The following is a 24,816-nucleotide window of genomic DNA, read 5'->3' on the forward strand; positions in this document are numbered from 1 at the left end:
TGGAAATATACAAGAAACAATAATACTAAAACATTTATAGGAGACCGGTTTGTATACTTAGCATTTCTTGATTAACATAGACAATATAATGCTTAAAGTACCCCTGAACTGGGTTTTGTTCAACATACTTTTAGTTCTGTTTTATCTGTGGTGCTGTGTCCCCGCTGTGTTCAGCCATAATATTTGACTGAGCAGAGCGTCGATTATGGGCGGGGAGGAGGTTGCAGTTTCTCCTCCTCTCAACCCCTTAATACGTCCATAGGAACGCCTCCTTCACCAGGGCTGTGGAGTCGGTACAAGAAGATGGGTGTTGCAACAGTACAACCACCCAAAGCATAGAAGTAAATCAACAGCAGAATGGCTTAAGCAGAAGAAAATACGCCTTCTGGTGTGGTCCTGACCTCAACCCGATTGATATGCTGTGGCATGACCTCAAGAAAGCGATTTACACCAGACATTTCAAGAATATTGCTGTACTGAAACAGTTCTGTAAAGAGGAATGGTCAAGAATTACTCCTGATCGTTGTGCATGTCTGATCTGTAACTATAAGAAACGTTTGGTTAATGTTATTGCTGCCAAAGGAGGTTCAACCAGTTATTAAATCCAAGGGTACACATACTTTTTCCACCTGCACTGTGAATGTTTACATGGTGTGTTCAATAAAAACTTGGAAACATTTAATAATGTGTGTGGTATTAGTTTAAGCAGACTGTGATTGTCTATTTCTGTGACTTAGATGAAGTACAGATCACATTGTATGACCAATTTGTGCAGAAATTCATCTGATTCCAAAGGGTTCACATACCTTTTCTTGCTACTGTAACTGATTCTGTGACATCAAGCGTTCCCTCTGCAGACCCACAATATTCAGCTAAGAAAGCGAAGTCATCATTCTAGCTAATAGAGTAAAGCTTATAATCTAAAGCTGCTCCCTTGGCCCCCATCCGTGTGGAGTACGCCATAAGCATAAGATGTGAAAAGTGATTGGTAGTGGAGGCATGGTTTGGCACGGTCTTCCAAAGTACACTACGTATACGTTAATATCAAAAATTATTATATCACCTTCTCTGTCATCTTTTGTTATTTTAGTCAAGGAAAGCACAGCTGTAGGTTAAAGACTGTTTAAATTGCTGCAACCTTTTTAAAACATCGACCTCAGTCCCTCACCAGGGCCTCAGAGAAGTTTCTAATGTTTCTTTGTAACGTCACTGGAAATATTCTTTTTCAAACTATGCAATTACCCTTGCAGTCCTTTCATAATATTCAATATTTGACTTTTATTCTTGGGGCTTACTGCCAACAGAGCTTTGACTGAATATCAAGCAAGAGATTGTATTTCTCTTTCCTAGATTGCTAGTGTCTGCTTTTTAGTTAACCTTGACAGCTGTCCTACAAATCCTCCAAGTCTCTCATCCTTGAGATTTATACATTCTCCAACTGCACACTGTGATGGAACATTACAAAGGCTTTATAGTTATTGGTCTTAAAGAGGACATTAACTAGACGTTTTAAATAAAAGCATAACACCGCTCCCCCAGTAATCATGCATGGTACAGAAATATGGAAAATCTGAGAACTTCGCACCCTGATTCCCAACATATGAGCAATTTTACAAATTAACCAGGTATTAAGGTTGCAGTCCGAGTCTGGATTCACAGTGGTCAGTTGCATAACACACATTAAAACGTGCGTGAACTGCAATGGAGACTGACATAGACTTTAATACAAAGCCTGCATGCAGCAAATTAAGTTACAATGATACGATCCGTTACAACGCAGTACTGTGGACAGCCCCATAGAGTTGTATGGGCAGTGAGCTGACATGCCAAATTATTCTGCAGTGCAAGTGAGCACTGTGAACTAGGCCTATCTTTGCAAATTTGCCCCTTGGGCCACTTACAATTTCAGGGGATTCAGCCATCTTTATAGATCATGTGCAATTTCTACAAAAAGATTGGGGATGGGTCAGGCAATACAATACAATACAATAACATTTGTAAAGCGCTTTTCTCCCATAGGACTCAAAGCGCATAGTTGTGTCTCAGATTAATACAGGGTTGCAGGCTGGGTTGTGTTACAGAGGAGATAGTCAGATGTTCATGAATGCCAGACTGAAGAGGTAGGTTTTCAGTTTAGACTTAAATGCTTCCAGGGATGGAGCTGTCCTGATTGGGTGTGGCAGGGAGTTCCAAAGTGTAGGGGCAGCATGACAAAAGGCTCTGTCTCCAAAGGTTTTGAGGTGGACTCTGGGGGTGACCAAGGTGTTACGTCCTTTTGATCTAAGATTGTGGGGGGTGTGATGCAGTTGCAACAAGTCCTTCAGGTATCCAGGGCCCAGATTGTGCAAGGATTTGAAAGTCAGTAAGCCAATCTTAAACAGAATTCTCCATTTTATCGGTAGCCAGTGGAGTGAGCACAGGGTTGGTGTTATGTGGCAATGGCGCGGTTGGCTCGTTAACAGCCTTGCGGCGGCATTCTGTACTAATTGCAGGCGGCGTAAGTCTTTTTGATGCAGGCCTGTGTAGAGGACGTTGCAGTAGTCTAACCTTGATGTGACGAAGGCATGAACTAGGGTTGAAAGATCCTCTGAAGGAATTAGATGTTTAATCCTTGCAATATTCCTTAGATGAAAGAAAGAATGTTTCACAGCAGCTGAGATTTGATTCCTGAAGCTTAATTTCACATCAATCAGTACTCCCAGGCTGCGCACACATTCTGAATTGTTCAGGTCTGAGCTCCCTATCCTTAGCGGTGTTGGTTGAGACTGGGGCTGCTTTGCTGTTAAGCCCTGGCCCTCGATAACAAGAACCTCAGTTTTGCCAGCATTAAGTTTTAGCCAATTATTATTCATCCACTCCTGAAGCTCAGCTAAGCATGCGTTTATTTGTGGAGTAGGGTCTGTGATGCCAGGTTTGAATGACAAATATAGCTGGGTGTCATCAGCAAAGCAATATGTCAGGCCATGTTTTTGTATGATTTCTCCAAGTGGCAGCATGTATATGGTGAAAAGTAAAGGGGATAATATTGCACCCTGAGGTACACCGTATTTAGTGGAACAGGGTTGGAGAGGAAGAGGGCCCTAAGGCACCTGGCCCATCCCCAATCTCAGTGGCACTGAATTCACATAGACAAAGCCTAGAAGGTTTAATGCATTTTTAACGTAGATATTTTTAATGTAAAACCATTACTTAAGATGTATATGCTCATTTTAGGGCAACACGGTGGTGTAGTGGTTAGCGCACTCACCTTGCAGCGCTGGGTCCTCGGTTTAAATTCCATCTGGGAACCTATCTGCAAGGAGTTTGAATGTTCTCCCCATGTTTGCGTGGGTTTCCTCCGGGGACTCTGGTTCATTCCCACATCCCTAAAACATATATATAAGCTAATTGGCTTCCTTCTAAATTGGCCCTAGGCTGCGATACATACACTTCACCCCATACAAACATAGACATATGACTATGGTAGAGATTAGATTGTGAGCCCCTCTAAGGGACAGTCAAGTGACAAGACAATATGCTCTATACAGCACTGCGGAATATGTCACGGCTATATAAATACTAAATAATAATAAGTTTAACATTTTTTTTGGGGGGGGGTCTCTATCTGTTGGTTTGACTACTAATAGTGGAGAACAGGAAAGGGTTCCTTATACAGTTTTCATTTAATGTTTAATTAGTGTGCATTCATATGTTGTGCGCTGCTTAGCTGTTTGAATTAACCATGATGTCAAGCTATTTTATACTTATTTAATAGAAGTGCAATTGTATAATTTTTAACTTCTGTGCTAGCGCTGAGCGTAAAGCACGGGCAGGCCCCTCAGTTCTAGTGATCAGTATATTGCTGCCTTTTCTATAATGCTCCTCCTTCTTGAGATGCTGTACTATCTTGTATTGTCTATATTTTCTTGTTGAAAATATGCATTTGTATGTACAGTATATATAGTTTGTGTCATTCTAACTGTAATGTACCAGTGAAAATAGTGCCGCCTTGTAGGTCTGAAATAATAAAAAAAACAAAATTGATTGTAAGACATTTTAAAAAGGACTCTCATAATTTCAGTATATCCTGTCTCCTCATTGTAAAAAAATATTTTGGACAGGACCACATCCAATTGGTTCTCTCATATTACTACCAAAGTACTTCACCTGTTCAAAGAAGGCTCCCTACAGACACCTGGCCTCTGCCACAGCCCATTCCCACTGATTCCGCATTCTCATGTCCATCTCATCAGCCACTTGTGTTTTAACAAGTAACACTTGCCTTATCTCTGCTGCTTTAATTAGTTACTCTATGTACTTACTTTACTTACTTTAATAAACTTACTATGCTAAATTACAAAGGTAAAAAGGGGAGGGGGGAGTGGTCCTTTAGTGTGCTTTACAGTTCTTTGATTTCCATTTGTTTCCTAGTACATTTTCTCTGTTTCTCTGTTTTGTAACTGTAGAAGACTTTGTAATTTGAACAGACCTGCATACATGCAGAAAACATAAGTAGATCCAGCGCACCTGATGTGTATTTTCTTTAAAGTGTACCAGAGCAGAGTAAACATAAAAGCCTGCATAAGCTTGAATCGCTCCCACGCCGCCATCCTCAGCCTTCTCCAGCTCCAGTACCGGGTCCCGTAACTTCAGCCAGTCACAGCCTGTCTGCGCAAGAGAAGTGTGCCCTCTAAGTATCTCTCTGGCGGCTGCTGGAGAGATACATAAAGAGCGCACTTCACTTCTCAGACTGGCAGTGACTGGCTGAAGTTACAGGACCCGGTACCGGAGCTGGAGAAGACTGAAGACGGCGGCGTGGGAGTGATCCACGCAGGTGGGGCTTGAGGAAGCCCAAGGTATGTATAAATCTTTTATGTTCTCTCGGCTCTGGTTTCCTTTAAATGGTTTGGAATCTGCCCTCAAAATTCCTCATTGATTAAGGTGCTGTTACCAAATCATTCCAGTTGATGGAAAAATTCTAGTTTTAGGTTGATGTTGGTTCAGTTCTTCTTAAACGTATAAGGGAAGGAGGAAGATCACTAGACACCAGAGAAATATATAAGGGAGGGAGGGGTGCTTCTAGACATCAGGGAACTGTATAGGGGAGGTAGGAAGTCCAGAAGTTCTTTTATAAGGTAGGGAGGTGGCCACTAGACATTGAGGTTGGCCCTCGACTTGGTCCCAGTGTTCAATTACGGCCCCATTTGAATTTGATACCTTTGCTCTGTTGTGTAATAACCTCTTTTTTGCATAGGAACATATTGGCCTCAATTCTGGTAGCTATGTGAGGTACTGTAATTATTTTTTAGTCGGTAAAATATCTCATGCGGTATATTCGGAGTTATTTTGCAATTCTGAAAGATTTTCCCACATTTCCGTACATGCGGTATAACTTGTGGTAAATGCGCAAACGTGCGGCATCCCCTATAAAAAAAAAATCCTGTAAATATTTGGAGTTTTATTTCTACTATTCTTCTCTATCACACAGCCTGAATAGGAATTCCACTACAACAGGAATAGTAACTGAATAGGAACTCCACTAAAAGCTGCAGAATGCACACAAATTGACTTCAGGTACAGGCAGGTAAATTATGTGCTAACATGCCCCTTCTTTTCCATGAGAATTCCGATTTTTGGTAAAATACCACACATTTTATGACCTAATTTACCTCATGAGGTAAATTATGACTAAAATTTACCAGAATAGCAAACCGCATGCTCTAAAATACCACTAATGAGGTAAAACAGACGGTAAGCATACCAGAATTGAGGCCAAAATTGTAATATGTCTTACACAGTTTCTGTTCTGCATGCATATAATATATCTGCAGATTGGCTACTGGGCATGTTTCAGGTGTCTCTGATACATACTGTATATATAAACCCAGTCTGGGTCTTTAAAGGGAATCTGAAGTGAAAATAAACTTATCATGTAATGATTTGTATGTGTAGTACAGCTAAGAAATAGGACATTATTAGCACAGATATGAGTCTCATATTGTTTCCAGTACAGAAGGAAAGAAACTTGAGTTGTTATCTATGCTAAATAGCTTCTCTGAGCTCTCTGACTAATTAAGTCAGAGAGCAGTGCTATTTTCTGATGCACTTGTACATCAAAGATACAGTGAAAGACCACTTCAGATAATATTTGAATGCAGAGGAATTCAAAGGGGCATTAGCTCTGATCTGTTTCATAGTTTAAAATACAGAGCGTGGTTTTAAAACGGCAACTGTGTGCAGTATGATGCAATGTTATAAATAAAGCTATATAATTCAAAATAAAAATATGAGATGTTTTTCTTTGCAACTAGTGTTCTATTAATTATCCCTACTACACATACTATTCATTACACATTCTATATTTTTGGGTTGTTGTTTTTTCCGCTTCAGTGTCACTTTAACACGAGAGCTGCTGTTATAAGGCTTTTTTACTTTGAATCTTCCCATCACTTGGTTGGCTCAGTGTTGATTTTATAGGTTGACTACATATAAACCTTTGTTTGCAGCTAGCTTTTACGGCAGTTCCTGATCAATAGCTTGAATATATTTTTTTTATATTGCTCCGATAAGCAGATCTAAGACTCCCATTGTTTGCAGACAGCTGCAGCACAGAAGCATGCCTTCAGTCTATGCGCAATGCTTTGGCTAGGCAGTGAGTCACTGATGTTTAAGCAACTGCTAATTAGGATGCCTGGCACAGTTTCAAGGCATTTGATTGTTACAGCGATCACAAAAGAGTTATAGTTATCTCTTCAACTCACAGCCTAGACTAGATTAATTTTTTCTTATAAATCCTCTCCCTGTGCTCTGTAACTCACTAGCTAAACATTCACATTCATTCAGGGCCTGAACACACTTGCATGCTTCTGTAAGCTTCTGGACGTTTTTCAGCAACATGTCAATGTTACATATCGATGACTGATAGGCATTGCTGCAAAATGAAACAGAAGCAGACAGATACGCGCCAGTGAGTTCGGGTCCTTGGTTACACTATGGACCTGATTTTCTAAAGCTTTTTCAGTGCACCATGTTAGTTCCAAGTGGGTATATCATAAGGAATAAAGAAAATCCGGCCATTAATTAGTGTATGCCATTGTCTTTATTATTATGGACCTAATGTTCGTTTCTTACTGTGTACAGCGCCACAGAATATGTTGGCTCTTTATTAATCAATAATAATAATCAAATGCACTTCCTTTGCTTGTGATTGCCCCAATTCCTAGCTGCATATATTCTGCACTACATTTGCACATAAACCAAAATGATTAGCATTTCATTGACTATCACTGGCTGCTGAATCTGATTAGCCATGTGGAAAGACTGAATATGCCCAAGGTAATTCCACTTATGCTTTTAATGGAGAAGGGTGTGTGTACACTGTCACTTCATTTACACCCATTACTAATCAGACTGTAGAACATTTGCAATGTTAAACAGGAACTCAGTGAAAATAATGTAATAAAAAAGATTATTTTTTACAATAATTAAGTATAAATGATTTAGTCAGTGTTCGATCATTGCAAAAATCTCCTCCCCCTGATTTACATTCTGACATTTTTACTGCTGGCAGGTGATATCACTGGAAGGAGATGCTGCTTGCATTTTTGGCAGTTGGAAACAGCAGTTATTTCCCACAATGCAACAAGGCTCCCACAGCGTGATGTCAATACCTCAGAGCTGTGAGGGGTTTTACCACAAAATCAGCCATACAGAGCCCCCTTACGATCCGTTTGAGAAAAGGAATAGATTTCTCATGGGAAAGGGGGTATCTGCTACTGATTGGGATGAAGTTCAATTCTTGGTTACGGTTTCTCTTTAATGCTGATATTAAATTGTTATGACTGTTACTTTGGTTTACACAATACAGTGCATAGGACACACTGAGTAACATGGTAAAGAAAGCGATATGCAGTCTTGAGTATGGCACAGGGAATATTATGTTGAACTTGATATTAATTAACTGTTAATAACAGATGGTCAGGGCACTGATTTGTCTTGAGCAATTTTGGCTTCTATCCAGCAAATAAATCAAAGGACCTAATTAAATATACCCTCATTGCAGGTATTTCTTCAAAAGTGTAGTAATCATCAGACCTATTAAGATAAGAATGGTATTAAAAATCCACACACCTGCATTGCACGTTGAGTGTATTATTTGTAGTAAATACAATCAATTTAAAGTATTATGAATAATTTATGAATCTGTATTTCCATGATAGTGTTGTTTTATCCTTACAAACGGATTATGCACATGAAAATGGTCTACTTAATGCAGATGCTTAATATGGGTAATCTTATCAGTGTATGTTAGTGTTTTAAAGGTCTAGTCAGTGTATGTTAATGCTGTAAAGGTCTAGTATAGTATAATTGTGTTTATAGTAAATGCTGATATAGTAAAATGTTGGGTATAGTAAACTTAAGGTCCAGGGGTCCTGGCCAAGCACCATTACAAGTATATTGGAGTAATACCTGATACAGTAAACCCTGATATAATAGAACTTCTGTTAAAGTAAACCTGTTTTTTTTAATATTGTGGTACTCTGTACCTAGTGGAAAGTGGGCAGGCACATGTGTCATATGTAATTCGGGGAGCCATGGTTGGTGGACAGGCCTGGCAGCCACTTGTAACATGCTTGCTATCTGCACACTACTGTGGGCCTGTGTGAATTACATCAAAAGCACCAGCCAGTGACAGCTATATTTCCTGTGTAAGCTCTTTCCTCAACTCTTGACCCTATGGGTTTAATATTACACCTCGTGGTTTTTGGGACAGGAAATCAAGAGCAACAATAAAAACATAAATGGTTAAGGCCCCTTTTACACTTAATCAGTTGCTCTCAGTTATAACTGAAAGAAAACTAATTTTCAAAGTAATGCCCATGTTTTCCTATGGCATAATTCACACTTAACGTGTGTTAACTGAAATCTTCTTCACAATGCACTGCTATGGAAAAAATGTGTACCAACGCGCACTAACGCATACCAACGCATACCGACTGATTAAGCGGAAACGGGACCTTACTGTACCCAAATTCACTGAACTTGTGCCGAAGGTTAACCACTGCTTACTGAGAGGCATTCTCCTTGATGGGGTTAGTTGCAGCAATAAAACTCCACGTGGCTTTAACCCTTTTCATGCAAATCAAAGATTTAAAAATAAGACTTTTTATTATTCAAATAATGAATGTGTATATATATAACTTCAGTATTGCATATGCACGTTTAATTGTTTATAAATTGATGGATTTTCTCCTAGGTGATATTTCCACATCTTATTAATATAAATGCCTTTTAAGCCACCAGCAAACCAGCAGATACTCAGAATTATTCTGACAGTACTCTTTCACCTTCTTTTAGGTACTTTATCAATTCAGGAGTTAAAGTTATTTTAAACATAAGGTGAAAAATTATCTCTTAAAGGAGTTCTCAGGCAAACTGTGCTAGGGGAAAGACTCATGTCTGCTTGTTGCTCACGTTTTATTTCTGCAGGATCGCCTCCTCTGTTGTCTTGTAAAACTGTTCCTTTCTCCAGTATTCACTCCGGTCGAGGTCGGGGTCCTCCGCAAACCCGGAAGTAATTGGGCTACGCAGGCGCAGTAGTTATTTCATAATACTCCCGCTGGCACAGTTGGATCATATTGCGTGCTTACGCATGCATACAGTAGCCGTCGGAGTTGTGTTTGAGCTTGCCGTCCCCACTTGCAAACCAGACCCTCCGCTTCAGTAACCGCCCGCCAAACCCTCACTCCAGCCTCCGGCTAGCTTTATGCGCGCTCTCATGCACAGCTAATCCATGCATGAGACACGCTGGTGTAAAGGACAGGTGGCGGAGGCTGAGGCATATAGCAGCTAATCGGGCACTCAAAAAAACTACAAAGTAAGTTGCTAGGTGGGGGCTGGAGAAAGGGTTTGGTGGGCAGTTACTGAAGAGGAGTGTTTGGCTTGCGAGCGAGGACGGCAAGCTCAAACACACCTCTGACGGCTACTGTATGCTTGCGCAGCCGTACGGAAGCACGCTATACATTCCAACTGCACCAGCATTCTGAATACAGGATGTCTAGAGCCCCTGCGTGGAGTCATTAACTTCTGGGGCACAGGGATATTACCGTCCCAATTAGCAGCAAAATGCGCAATTTCGGATGGCAACGGACATTGCGACCCAGCTTGGTATTACCTAAAGAACAGGTGGAGGTAGGCGATTGGATGATGCTTAACTTGCTTGATGACTCCTTTAAGAGAGAACTTAAGGAAAAAAAAGTGACCTTAATAAGGGAAACCTTTTTTTTCTCTTATGTTTTCTCTTCTGTTTCCAATAACTTTTCAGCATGCTGCAACTGAATCAGTACCAAAAAGTAGGTGAAAAATCCTACCAAAATTATTCTGAGTATTTTCTTACTTGCTGGCGGCTCAACAGGCATTTTATTGATAATTGAAAATATCACCTAATAGAATAAGTGAATTGAATAAGGATCATTGTCATTGAAGATGAATGTATGTTGGGTTTTTCAGATTATATAAGAGGTGGTGATCTAAAACTGACAGCCGTAAGTTTTAAAAACAACAGAGAACATGAACAGCTTGTGGGCAAAGTGAACCTTGCATGGGAAAACTTTACGTTTAATGGCAGAATACAGGTAACTATTCATGCATCTCTTATATCTGATCTCCATGAACACCTGTCTAGAAAATCTGTTTAGAAAAAGCACAATATTTTGGGGTTGCTTCTACAGCAGCGCAGCTTAACCACTTCTGTACTTCTGCCACGCTTATCTACGTTACTGTATATAAACACATGTAAACACTTTGTTCTGTTTTCTATTTTTAGAACACAGAGTTAGTATAGCACCATCTTGTGGCCAAAAAGTAAAACTACATCCAAATACACCATTATACACTTTCCCTTAGAAAAAGTAAATACATTTTCATTAAGTTTTAACTCCTTCCACCCCTACCCCAAACTAAAACATTATCACCATACATTGTACTGGGGACAACGCCTCTGTTTTATCTACAATAGCACATTTTATTTTTAAACTACTCATGCTGCGACCCCTCCAGCCCCCCAAAACGGCCCTGAGTGGGTCCGGGGGGGGGGGGGGGCGGGGGGTCTTAGTTACGCCCCTGCTTTTGTGGTGGTTTTATGCCTTTTTTTTCTCCTAATCATAAATATAAGAGGTTCCCATAATGTAACATCCAATTCTTGTTTCTTAACCCTGACCTCCCTGTCTAACATAATTCACTTCCTCATGCATATTCCAAGCATCCCCAGCTAGCATAATCCACTACCTGATGTTTACCAATAACCAGAGTAGTGAAATGTAAATAACCTGCAACGGTAGCTACACAATAGCCGAAGGTCATACTTATATCCTAGCATGGCCAGAATAGCCATAAACCATGACCATGATTTTAACTAGTGCTATAATCAACTGATACGTTATATATTATCATTAGCAAAATCTCAAAGGCCCTGTAAGGATCCCTCCTGTAGCGTATTCTGTCCGATGCAGTGAAGCTGCAAACGGACAGTTCTGGCTTATCTGTTTGCATTCGGTTGTGCATTCGCAATAAGTCTCATTGTCATTTGCAATCGCTCTGCAGTTCTGGGCAGCTCAGTATGCTGTCATCATTCAACTAATTGCTTGTTAATGCTGGGAATACACGTTAAGTTTTTACTTTAGATAGATGGGTTCGATAGATAAATTCCAACCTGTCGGATCTGGTCGATTCTACTTTCGTTTCGATTCTCCTCATTCAAGTGAATGTAATTGATAAGAAAAGATAAGGAATCGAGAGGGGAATCGAGCAGTGAATCGAGAGTAGAATCTATTGAAAGCGAAAACGACGGCAAAAACGAACGCAAAAACGCATCGTGTATTCCCAGCATTACAGCTGAGCTGCGGCCAGATGGCTTTGGATTTCCTGCATGCATGTTGTTACATAATACTGCATGCATTTCTTATGGGAGTCCTTAACATTCACAGCCAGCTAGCAAATGGTAATCAAGCCAGCTCAGGATTGAATGATTACCATTCAGCTGAGTGGAAATTTGCATACTTGCATCCATTGGCTGCCTCCCATTTTAGACCCTGCCCGTCATAGCGGTCAGTACGCTGGTCTGCTGGGCACCTTGTTACTCTGTATAGTTCTGTTATTGTAGTTCAATGCGACCTTATTACTTGTACTTTAGCTAGTTTCTTGATAAATATATATGCAGACTTGCTAATATATATTTATCCATTAGTTGAGCCGTTTGTTATTTTTCTGTATTATTGTGTATTGCCTAGTTCCATGCTTGATGCACGTTCGCTGCATCCGCGGTGGGTCAGTGAAGCCCATTGTCCAGATAGCTTGGATTCTGCCATCACCACGTTGGTGACTGGTAGTACTCCTGCTACTCTAGTTTCTGGGAACGTAACTACAGGCTGCAGTTGCTATTAGTTACATTCTATCCTGTAGTCTTGCCTGGGTGGATGCTTGCTGGTGACTGTTGTTAGCCTGCTTGCTCTGCTTCCGTGGATGTGACTGTGAGCTGCGGTTGCTACTAGTTATGCTCCAATCTATAGTCCTGTCTTGAACCTGTCTGAATGCTTGCTATCGCTATGGCAGCGCAACATCGCACTGCGCTGCCATTGTGTTTTATTTGTAGCGATATCGAAAGCCCAGAGCTGCAGTTGCTCTGGGCAGCCTGTGTAGCCTCTTCCATTATTCAACTACCAGTCTTGTTGCTCTGGGTGGTCAAAGTATAACCCCCAAGCATTACAGGCCCTTATTCAATTCACTTTTTCTCCTATTTTTTCTTAAAGGAGATAATGTTTCATCTTCTGTTTAACCACTTAAGAACCGCAGTCTTTTCACCCCTTGAGGACCAGAGCCTTTTTTCCATTCAGACCACTGCAGCTTTAATGGTTTATTGCTCAGTCATACAAGCTACCATCTAAATGAATTTTACCTCCTTTTCTTGTCACTAATACAGCTTTCTTTTGGTGCTATTTGATTGCTGCTGCGATTTTTACTTTTTATTATATTCATCAAAAAAGACATGAATTTTGGTTAAAAAAAATGATTTTTTTTAACTTTCTGTGCTGCCATTTTTCAAATAAAGTAAAATTTCTGTATACATGCAGCGCGAAAAATGTGGACAGACATGTTTTTGATAAAAAAAAAAACCCATTCAGTGTATATTTATTGGTTTGGGTAAAAGTTATAGCGTTTACAAACTATGGTGCAAAAATTTAATTTTCCCATTTTGAAGCATCTCTCTCATTTCTGAGCACCTGTCAGGGTTCATGAGGTGCTAGAATTCCAGGATAGTATAAATACCCCCCAAATGACCCCATTTTGGAAAGAAGACACCCCAAAGTATTCACTAAGAGGCATGGTGAGTTCATAGAAGATTTTATCTTTTGTCACAAGTTAGCGGAAAATGACACTTTGTGACAAAAAAAAATAAATAAAAAAAAGTTTCCATTTCTGCTAACTGGTGACAAAAAAAATGAAATCTGCCACGGACTCACCATGCCCCTCTCTGAATACCTTGAAGTGTCTAGTTTCCAAAATGGGGTCATTTGTGGGGTGTGTTTACTGTCCTGGCATTTTGGGGGGTGCTAAATTGTAAGCACCCCTGTAAAGCCTAAAGGTGCTCATAGGAATTTGGGCCCCTTAGCGCACCTAGGCTGCAAAAGAAATGTCACACATGTGGTATCGCCTTACTCAGGAGAAATAGTATAATGTGTTTTGGGGTGTATTTTTACACATACCCATGATGGGTGGGAGAAATATCTCTGTAAATGAGATTTCTTTTGATTTTTTACACACAATTGTCCATTTACAGAGATATTTCTCCCACCCAGCATGGGTATGTGTAAAAATACACCCCAAAACACATTATACTACTTCTCCTGAGTACGACGATACCACATGTGTGACACTTTTTTGCACCCTAACTGCGCTAAGGGGCCCAAAGTCCTATGAGTACCTTTAGGATTTCACAGGTCATTTTGAGGCATTTATTTTCTAGACTACTCCTCACGGTTTAGGGCCCCTAAAATGCCAGGACAGTATAGGAACCCTACAAGTGACCCCATTTTAGAAAGAAGACACCCCAAGGTATTCCGTTAGTAGTATGGGGGGTTCATAGAAGATTTCATTTTTTTTTCACAAGTTAGCGGAAATTGATTTTTATTGTTTTTTTCACAAAGTGTCATTTTCCACTAACTTGTGACAAAAAATAAAATCTTCTATGAATTCCCCATACACCTAATTGAATACCTTGGGGTGTCTTCTTTCTAAAATGGGGTCATTTGTGGGGTTCCTATACTGCCCTGGCATTTTAGGGGCCCTAAACCATGAGGAGTAGTCTAGAAACCAAATGCCTCAAAATGACCTGTGAAATTCTAAAGGTACTCATAAGATGTTGGGCCTCTTAGCGCACCTAGGTTGCAAAAAAGTGTCACACATGTGGTATCGCCGTACTCAGGAGAAGTAGTATAATGTGTTTTGGGGTGTATTTTTACACATACCCATGCTGGGTGGGAGAAATATCTCTGCTGATGGACTGTTATTGCACATGCCCCTTACATCTGTGTCACACTGCTGATGGACTGTTATCTGCACATGCCCCTTACATCTGTGTCGCACTGCGAATGGACTGTTATTGCACATGCCCCTTACATCTGTGTCGCACTGCGGATGGACTGTTATTGCACATGCCCCTTACATCTGTGTCGCACTGCGGATGGACTGTTATTGCACTCGCCTCTTACATCTGTGTCACACTGCTGATGGACTGTTATTGCACATGCCCCCTACATCTGTGTCACACCACTGATGGACTGTTATTGCACATGCCTCTTACATCTGTGTCACACTGCTGATAGACTGTTATTGCACTTGCCTCTTACATCTGTGTCACACTGCTGATAGACTGTTATTGCACTCGCCTGCACAAGTTTTTGCTTACCATACATGCCCCAAATGCCACCACTCCCCCCTCGTACCACATACTCCAGAGCGCAGCTCCTGAAATGGGAACATATCACAGCCGCACACCCGGAGGATGGGCTCCTGTACAACTCTGTTTGGAGCCACGTCCAGGAAATCACTGCTTCTGCGCCCTGGCCTCCCTTTAGCCAGCGCCGCAGGGGCTGTCGATCAGGCGTCCGGGCGAGGCTGAAGAGGAGGGGCCTGCGGTCAGCCATCCCTGCGGTCCTCCTCGCTAACGTCCGCTCCCTCCCCAACAAGCTAGATGAGCTGAGACTCCTCAGCGACAAGAGGGAACTCGGTAACAACACCCCAGTCTTTTGCTTTACTGAAACGTGGCTCCATGACGACATCCCTGAGAGTGCCCTCCAGCTCCCAGGTTTCAGCCTCATCCGAGCAGACCAGGACAGCACCCTCTCCCGGAAAAAGAAAGGGGGTGGCATCTGCTTCTACGTCAGCTCCGCCTGGTGCTCAAACACCTCTGTACTGGCCAAGAAATGCACACCAGAACTGGAACTCCTCCTCATCAATTGCAGGCCAACCTACTCGCCCAGGGAGTTCTCCTCCTACGTCCTCGTGGGTGTGTATATCCCTCCTGATGCAGAGGTAAATGCTGCCCTGCGTGATCTCAGTGATACCATCATGCAGTGGGAGACGGCCCTCCCGGACTCGCTGTTCATTATCTTGGGGGATTTTAACAAGGCAAACCTCCGCAAAGAGCTGCCCCGCTTCCATCAGCACATCACCTGCCCCACCAGGAGTGCCAACACCCTCGACCATTGCTACACGGCCCTGAAGGATGCATACAAAGCGACACCGTGGGCAGCCCTGGGCTCATCTGACCACTGCATCATCCACCTGGTACCTACTTATAAAAGGCGCCTGGAAACCTCAAAACCTGTCACTAAGTCCTCCAAAGTGTGGTCAAGTGAGGCTAAACTTCAACTTCAGGCCTGCCTTGACTGCACAGACTGGAAGGCTCTGGAATCGCCTAACCTGGACGAGTGGGCAGACAATGTATCCTCGTACATTAGCTTCTGTGAGGACTCCTGTATCCCAACAAAAACCTTCAAACTGTATCCAAATGATAAACCGTGGTTCTCAAAAAGACTACGACAACTACGTCGTAGCAAAGAAGCCGCACATAAGTCCGGCAACCAGGTGGATTACAAGAAGGCAAGAAACGACCTAAACAGAGAACTGAGGTCCGCTAAGAGGGGCTACGCGGAAAAGCTGGAACAGAACCTCTCCTCAAATGACTCACGAACCGTGTGGAAAGGGCTGAAGGCTGCCACCAACTACAAGCCCCCCCTCAGCATGCCACACCGAGCTCTGAGCTTGCCGAGAGTCTCAGTGACTTCTACTGCAGATTCGAGAGTCAGCCAGCACCTGCAGGACTCCCACAGCCACCTGCACAATCTGCCACGGTAGCCCTAGGCCCTTACTCACCCCCACCATCAGTGAGGGAGGCGGATGTACTGAAACACTTACTAAGGCTAAATGCTAGGAAAGCCTCAGGTCCGGACGGTGTGTCGTCAGCCTGCCTGAAAACCTGTGCTCGCCAGCTCGCTTCCACCCTCTCTTCCATCTTCACGAGGTCCCTCCAGGAAGGCAAAGTTCCCGCGTGCTTCAAGAAGTCCACCATTATCCCTGTCCCCAAAAAGCAGGGCATCCTCGACCTCAACAACTTCAGGCCCGTGGCACTTACATCCGTAATCATGAAGGCTTTTGAAAGCATGGTGCTACCTCTCCTTAAGCACTCTACTGAGGGACTGCTGGACCCGCACCAGTTCGCGTACCGAGCGCACAGGTCCACAAATGATGCCATCAACATCTGCTTGGAGCACGTCTATGATCACCTGGATAGACCGGACTCCTACGCCAGGATCCTCCTACTGGACTTCAGCTCAGCATTCAATACTATCAGCCCTAAAATACTTCAGGACAATCTCGCTGCGCTAGGAGTCCACCCCACCCTACGCCTGTGGATCACGGACTTCCTCACCAACAGGTCCCAGGTCGTTAGGTTAGGCACCATCTCCTCACAACCTAGGATCACCAACACAGGGGCCCCACAAGGCTGCGTCCTGTCGCCGTTCCTGTTCTCTCTGTATACGAACAATTGCAAATCCACTTCGGACTCGGTAAAAGTAATCAAATTTGCCGATGACACGACCATTGTGGGTCTCATCACCAAAAACGATGAGAAGGCGTACCGCCACCAGGTCGAAAGCATATGCAGCTGGTGCAGAGAGAACGGTTTGGTCCTAAACACAGCAAAAACGGTGGAGATGATTGTTGATTTCAGGAGGCGCGCCTCTACCCCGCCTCCAATCCACATAGATGGCATGGAAGTGGAAAGAGTCCCCAGTGTCCGCCTACTGGGCACAACTATCTCCAATGACCTGAGGTGGAACACCAACACTGCCTCAACACAGAGGAAAGCCCAACAGAGACTTTTCTTTCTCCGCCAACTGAAAAAGTTCGGTATGGCCCAAAAACTGCTGACAAATTTCTACTCAGCCACGATTGAATCCGTCCTATGCTCTTCCATCCTGGTCTGGTACACCAGCTCCTCCGCCAGCGACAAGCTCAAACTGCAGAGGGTCATCAAATCTGCAGAGAGGATCATCGGGAGATCCCTTCCCACTCTGGACCTCCTCTACCACTCCAGGCTGAACACCAGAGCATTAAAGATCGCCAACGACCCCTCACACCCAGGCTACCGCTTCTTTAACCAGCTCCCCTCGAGCCGGAAGCTCCGGTTCCGGTCCATCTACACCAGGACCACAAGACATAAGAACAGTTTCTTTCCCTCTGCTGTCAACCTCCTGAACTCTCGCCATGGAAATGCCTATCCCCACCCCATAATACCAAGACGCACTGAGGCACTTTGCACATAGCTCAAGCGTACTTTTTTTTTTTGGTTGCTTTTTTATTGTATTGTAACTTATGCCATTGTCTCCCTCTGCATACATGTTCTATAATGTTCTGTTTTTTTTTTTTTTTTCTGTATAATGTTCTGTTACTACTGCATGTCCTCTATCTGTAACTACTGTATACCGTGTATCAGTACCCTGTACGTGCCAAGCCCAATTCCGGGCACGACCCAGTCGTGCTTGGCGAAATAAAGTTTCTGATTCTGATTCTGTAAATTAAAATGTTTTGATTTTTTTTACACACAATTGTCCCTTTACAGAGATATTTCTCCCACCCAGCATGGGTATGTGTAAAAATACACCCCAAAACACATTATACTACTTCTCCTGAGTACGGCGATATCACATGTGTGACACTTTTTTGCAGCCTAGGTGCGCTAAGGGGCCCAACATCCTATGGGTACCTTTAGAATTTCACAGGTCATTTTGAGGCATTTGGTTTCTAGACTACTCCTCACGGTTTAGGGCCCCTAAAATGCCAGGGCATTATAGGAACCCCACAAATGACCCCATTTTAGAAAGAAGACACCCCAAGGTATTCAATTAGGTGTATGGGGAATTCATAGAAGATTTTATTTTTTTGTCACAAGTTAGTGGAAAATGACACTTTGTGAAAAAAACAATAAAAATCAATTTCCGCTAACTTTTGACAAAAAATAAAATCTTCTATGAACTCGTCATACACCTATTGGAATACCTTGGGGTGTCTTCTTTCTAAAATGGGGTCACTTGTGGGGTTCCTATACTACCCTGGCATTTTAGGGGCCCAAAACCACGAGGAGTAGTCTGGAAACCAAATGCCTCAAAATGACTGTTCAGGGGTATAGGCATCTGCAAATTTTGATGACAGGTGGTCTATGAGGGGCCGAATTTTGTGGAACCGGTCATAAGCAGGGTGGCTTCTTAGATGACAAGTTGTATTGGCACTGAAGTGCAGGAATGTTCTCAAATCGTGACCTAGACATGGCAATTAAGTCGTACCAGCAGTGATCAGAAAAAAAATTTCTGTCACTGCGGTGGGGCGGGTGAGGGTTTTGCCGGGTGATCAGAAGCCCGCAGGGGGCATATTAGGGCCTGATCTGATGGGTAGCAGTGACAGGTGGTGACATGGGGTGACGGGGTGGTTGATAGGTGATCAGTAGGTGATTACAGAGGAGAATATATGCAAGCAATGCACTGGCGAGTTGATCAGAGGGGGTTAATTGAGGGTGTGGGCGGGTGATTGGGTGCCCGCAAGGGGCAGATTAGTGTCTGATCTGATGGGTAGCAGTGACAGGTGGTGACGGGGTGATTGATGGGTGATCAGTAGATGATTAGAGGGGAGAACAGATGTAAACAATGCACTTTCAAAGGTGATCTGAGGGTGGGTCTGCACGCAATCTGAGGGTGTGGGTGGGTGATCAGGTGCCCACAAAAGGCAGGTTAGGGTCTGATCTGATGGGTGGCAGTGACAGGTGGTGACAGGGGGTGATTGATGGGTGATTGACAGGTGATCAGTGGGTGATTATAGGGAAGAATAGATGTATACAGTACACAGGGGGGAGGGTCTAGGGAGGATCTGAGGGTGTGTGTGTGTGTGAGGGGGGTGTTCAGGAGCCCCCAGGGGGCAGTTTAGGACCTAATCTAAAAAATAGCGTTGAGATAGTGACAGGGAGTGATTAATGGGTGATTAGGGGGGGTGATTGGGTGCAAACAGGTGTCTGAGGGGTGGGCAGGGGGGGGTCTGATGGGTGCAGTGGGCGATCAGGGGGCAGGATCAGTGTGCTTGGGTACTTACTAGGAGGGCTGCAACCTGCCCTGGTGGTCTCTCAATCACTGGGACCACCAGGGCAGGAGGCAGCCTGTATAATACGCTTTGTATACATTACAAAGCGTATTATCCGCTTTACATGCGGCAGATCGGGGGTTAACAACTCGCCGCCGCTGCTAATTGGCTGGCGGGTTGACGTCGCGGGTGGGCACATCCAGCGTGCGATCCCCGGCCAGCTAGTCCGCAACGAGCCTCCGCCGATCGGCGTATTGCGGTCGTTGCGGGCTCCACTTTGCCGCCGCCCCTACGGTCGGCAAGTGGTTAAAATCACAATCCAGTAAAATATATCTATCTATCTATCTATCTATCTATCTATATATATATATATTTATAGATCTATCTATCTATATATATATATATATATATATATATATATATATATATATATATATATATATATATATATATATATATATATATATATATATATATATATATATATATATATATATATATATAGGTGGTTGGGAGGGGATCAAGGGATACATGGGGTTAAAAAGTCTTTTTTTATACTAAAATCGCACAGCCTGTCACGGCTGCAGGCTATGCGTCTCTCCCTGTCACACAAGATCCACAGTGACAGGGAGAGGGAGGCGGAACGGCAACCATGTTGCCTTTCGGAGGGTGATCGCTGTGATTGGCTCACAGCGATCACACGGCAGGGAGCCAATCAGTGACGGCTCCTGCCGATACCCGGAAGTCTTATCTGTCATAAGACAGCTAAGTGCAGCCGGTTCGGTGCGCACGATCGCGGCGGGGAGCGGCGGCGCCGGTGATAGAGATTTACGTCCTGCCAGCCAGGAGCCCATCAAAACAGGGCATAGATCTCTATCACCTCGGTCCTTAAGTGCTTAAAATAACTTTACATCACTTATTCAAGTGTATTGAATAAGGGCCTAAGTATTGAGAATTGAGAAGCATAGTTGCATATATGTGACTTCACGGCGAGTGTCCTGTTTGTTTATAGTTTAATTCTTGCTAAGAATGTCAGGTACCGTATTTGTGTATTCTGGCGTATAAGACTACTTTTTAACACTTAAGTTGAAGAGAAATCGAGAGCCCAATATGGTGTAGTATGTCAAAATTGATTGGATAAATGAAACAGTGAGATGGTAATACTCACAAACACGGGTTACCACCTAGGTAACCACTCATTAGGCAGGTGAGGAGATTAGACCTGTCCTCACTCAGGATTAAGAAGTCGCTCTCTGTAGATAGGAAGAAAGGGGGTAGATCACCCCTCCACCTGGGGTGGACTCAAATATATTGGTAGGTGAACAGAGGCGCCAGAAGGATAAAAGTACATAAAATTTTTTAAAAATTGCTGGGAGGAAGTGTTGGACTCGCCTCCGTTAAAGCAGACACCAAGGACTGTAAATATATAGATATACACATTTATTGAAAATACCCCAAAGATGCAACGAGTTTCGCGGGCACAGCCCACTTCTTCAGGCAATAAGCAGGGGATAAACAACAGCAATTCAGTTATAGCAAGCAGAGGTGCTCTGCTTGCTATAACTGCTTGCTATAACTGAATTGCTGTTGTTTATCCCCTGCTTATTGCCTGAAAAAGTAGTCTGTGCCCGCGAAACGCGTTTCATCTTTGGGGTATTTTCAATAAATGTGTATATCTATATATTTACAGTCCTTGGTGTCTGCTTTAATGGAGGCGAGTCCAACACTTCCTCCCAGCAATTTTTTAAAAATTGTATGTACTTTTATCCTTCTGGCGCCTCTGTTCACCTACCAATATACCTTTTAACACTTGAAAATCTTCTGAAAAGTCAGGGGTCGTCTTATACATCGGGTGTCATTGATGCCAGGTGATACGCCCTAAGGGCCTGTACACACTGCTGCGCTTGCGTTGCGTTTTTAAAAACGCATGCGTTTTTAAAAACGCAAGGTCTTTTGAAAAATAATGAAAATCGTGATGACTTGTACACACTGGTGCGATGCGTTTTTAAAAAAACGCAAACGCAGTGCCTGCTGCGCTTTTTTAAGTGCAGCGCATGAAAAACGCATTAAAAACGCATGCGCTTGCGTTTTTGCCTGCGTTTTTCAGAAGTCAGTATCCCAGAAGACTCTGCAATCTCCTGATTCCTGTTGAAATGTAAACTAGAAAAAAAACAAAGGATTCTTTAGCCAATCAGCAATTACAAGAAAAACGCAAACGCACAAAAAACGCAGGCAAAAGCGCATGCGTTTTTAAAACTACAGGCATTTTAAAAACGCATGCGCTTGCGTTTTTGTCTGCGTTTTTCAGTGTGTACAGGCCCTTACTTGTTACCGACTCACAGATCTCACTGCTGAGGACTGTAGTGAAGTGGCGCAGGCGCACATGTGCGAGATCTGAGAGGCAGAGAAGGAGGTAAATAGGATACAAGGGTGGTCCAAAAGAGTGAAAGAGTCGTGTTTTATGGGCACAGCACAATTTATTCTTCCATACCGCTCTGATAAACAGGGAGACAAGGAGAGCTGACCTATCCACTTAGGGAGAGGGAGAGTTGACCAATTCAATGAGTCAATCGCCTGTATACTAGGTACCACATACAGTACAGCACCAGTATCTGTTCATACATAGCACCAGTATATGATGTTTAAGTTTTTATTTGGTGTGTGTTGGAAGAGGGGTAGTCTTATACGGAGAGCATATCCCAAACTCTATATTTTAACTGTAAAAGTTGGGGGATCGTCTTATACGCCCAGTCGTCTTATACGCTGGAATATACAGTAGTAACAGTTCTTCTTCTTCACCAGAAGTCACTATCTTAAAGCACACCTGACCCGAGGCAAAACTATCCAAGCTAAGCACAGAGATATGTCCATGCTGGATCTACATATATGTGTGCATTGTTCATTCCTCTCCTTGCCCCCTCCCCCCACTAGTCTCCGTAATCACTCCTTGAAAAATGAGACTTTTGCTTAAAGTCACATTTTATTTTTTTTTACAGAAAGGGCTAGGGGTTGCTGTGATGTTCCCTCCTATGACCCTCCTAATCACCACCCCATTCACTCCTCTGAAAGCAAACCTGAACTGAAAAATAAAAGTCAAAATAAATATACACATGTCATAATTACCTCCCACGTAGTCTGCTCATCAATTTTTTTCTTCTCCTCCCTACGTCCTGTTTGTCCACTGTGATTGATGGAATTCTCCATCCCCCATTTTAAAAATGGTGATGACCCTTTAACAGCTTCTGGGTCAGCTATGCGTTAACCAGTAATATCGCATGAGCCATAACATGCACATTACCCTACACATCAGTTGCCCTTTCAGTTATAACTGACAGCAAAAGATATAGTATAAAAGGCCTCTAAGCCTTTCAGTTTCCGGAGAGACAAGTCTGACTAGATCTGGAAGGAATTGTTGTTAGAAAAAATGTTGAGCTTCTGAGAGAACTGGCAGCAAGGTAAGTATGTAATATTTATTTGCAGGTATACTACATCATGTGTTTATTTTAACAGAGTAACCACGCAGCTTGGGGTGACCCAAACCACTAGGAAAGTATACAGGACTAAAAGAGACCAAAAAGCCCTCCTACTAAAAAGCCATGCTTGGTGTGATTTTCCTTCTTAAAACAGAAGGTACTTAGATAGTTCAGCTTTAAGTGAAAATCTGTGGTTACCCACAATGCACCGCTACCAAATATGCAAATTATCTCTTTATGCCCCGTAGCAAGGCTTGCATCCAGAACTGCTGGTGTATAGTAGGTGTTTATTTATTTTAAATCATTTTACTCGGGTCAGGTTCACTTTAAAGGGAGGTGATAGGAAGGAACATCATTGCAAGCCTGCCTCTTTATGTCTCAAAATTTGTCTATAGCCAAATATCACATTTTTTCAAGGAGTAAATATGGGGGCTGGGGGGAACAAAAAGAGAAATTGGCAAGGCGCACGTGTATGTGGATCCAGCATGAACATATTTCTATGCTTACCTTACGCAGCCTTGCCTCAGTCCATGTATCCTTTAATTTGTGCTCTCATTGAGTCACGGTACAATACACTACGTGCGTGACTCCTGTGATTTCAATAGAGCAGTGATCTGCAAACTTGGCTCTCCAGCTGTTAAGGAACTACAAGTCCCACAATGCATTGCAGGAGTCTGACAGCCACAGTCATGATTCATAAAGGCAAATGCATTGTGGGACTTGTAGTTCCTTAACAGCTGGAGAGCCAAGTTTGCAGATCACTGCAATAGAGTAATTGCAGTGGCTTAGCAGACTCATGGCACCAATACAATGACTATTAATTTTACAGAATTTACAGCACCTCAATGTGTGTACAGATGAAAGGCCCGTACACACGCTTGATTACAATAAGGACCGCCTCAGCCAATAATCAGGTGTGAGTACATGGTACCGTGCAAGCGATCCTCCTGCCGGATCAACTCACCTGACGGACAGCCAGCCGATTTGAAGATGCCGCTCCCCCGCTCACCACATGACATCACGCACACGCCGCTCCATTGTACCTCCGCCCCCTGTATAGCACAAGTTCTCAGCTGACACACATCTGTAAAGGCTGGCCCAGCTATGTCTGGGCAACATAAGTCCGCAGTGTGTACGCACCTTAAAGGATATCTGAAGTGACGTGACATGATGAGATAGACATGTCTATGTACAGTGCCTAGCACACAAATAACAATGCTGTGTTCCTTTTTTTCTTTCTTTCTCTGTCTGAAAGAATTAAATATCAGGTATGTAAGTGGTTGACTCCGTCCTGACTCAGATAGGAAGTGACTATAGTGTGACCCTCACTGATAAGAAATTCCCCTTTTTACCGCTTTCTTGCTCTCAGTAGCCATTTTCTGCTAGGAAAGTGTTTTATAGTTGGAATTTCTTAACAGTGTAGTCACTTCCTGTCTGAGTCAGGACTGAGTCAGCCACTTACATACCTGATATTTAACTCTTTCAGACAGAGAAAGAAAAAAAAGAACACAGCATAGTTATTTGTTTGCTAGGCACTGTACATACACATGTCTATCTCATCATGTCACGTCACTTCGGGTATCCTTTAAGATAGAAATTGTGGCTAGTAAAGACGCTTTTTTCACCTTATTTCGCGGTAATACTGCTTTAAGTTACTGAAAATAGTAAATAAACAGTC

The 24,816-nt window shown here is 43.0% G+C and overlaps 1 protein-coding gene across 2 annotated transcripts in view; it reads left to right on the forward strand.

The window, feature by feature from the left end:
• FBXO15 (F-box protein 15) overlaps positions 1-24,816 on the forward strand; it is a 172,236-nt gene that overhangs the window by 126,961 nt on the left and 20,459 nt on the right. For both annotated transcript variants that reach the window (XM_068234671.1, XM_068234672.1), the window contains one exon: positions 10,489-10,613. In XM_068234671.1, coding sequence (XP_068090772.1) covers positions 10,489-10,613 — 125 coding nt within the window. The remainder of the gene's footprint in view (positions 1-10,488; positions 10,614-24,816) is intronic.

The sequence above is a fragment of the Hyperolius riggenbachi genome, chromosome 5, assembly GCF_040937935.1.
Source record: "Hyperolius riggenbachi isolate aHypRig1 chromosome 5, aHypRig1.pri, whole genome shotgun sequence".
Lineage (NCBI taxonomy): Eukaryota > Metazoa > Chordata > Amphibia > Anura > Hyperoliidae > Hyperolius > Hyperolius riggenbachi.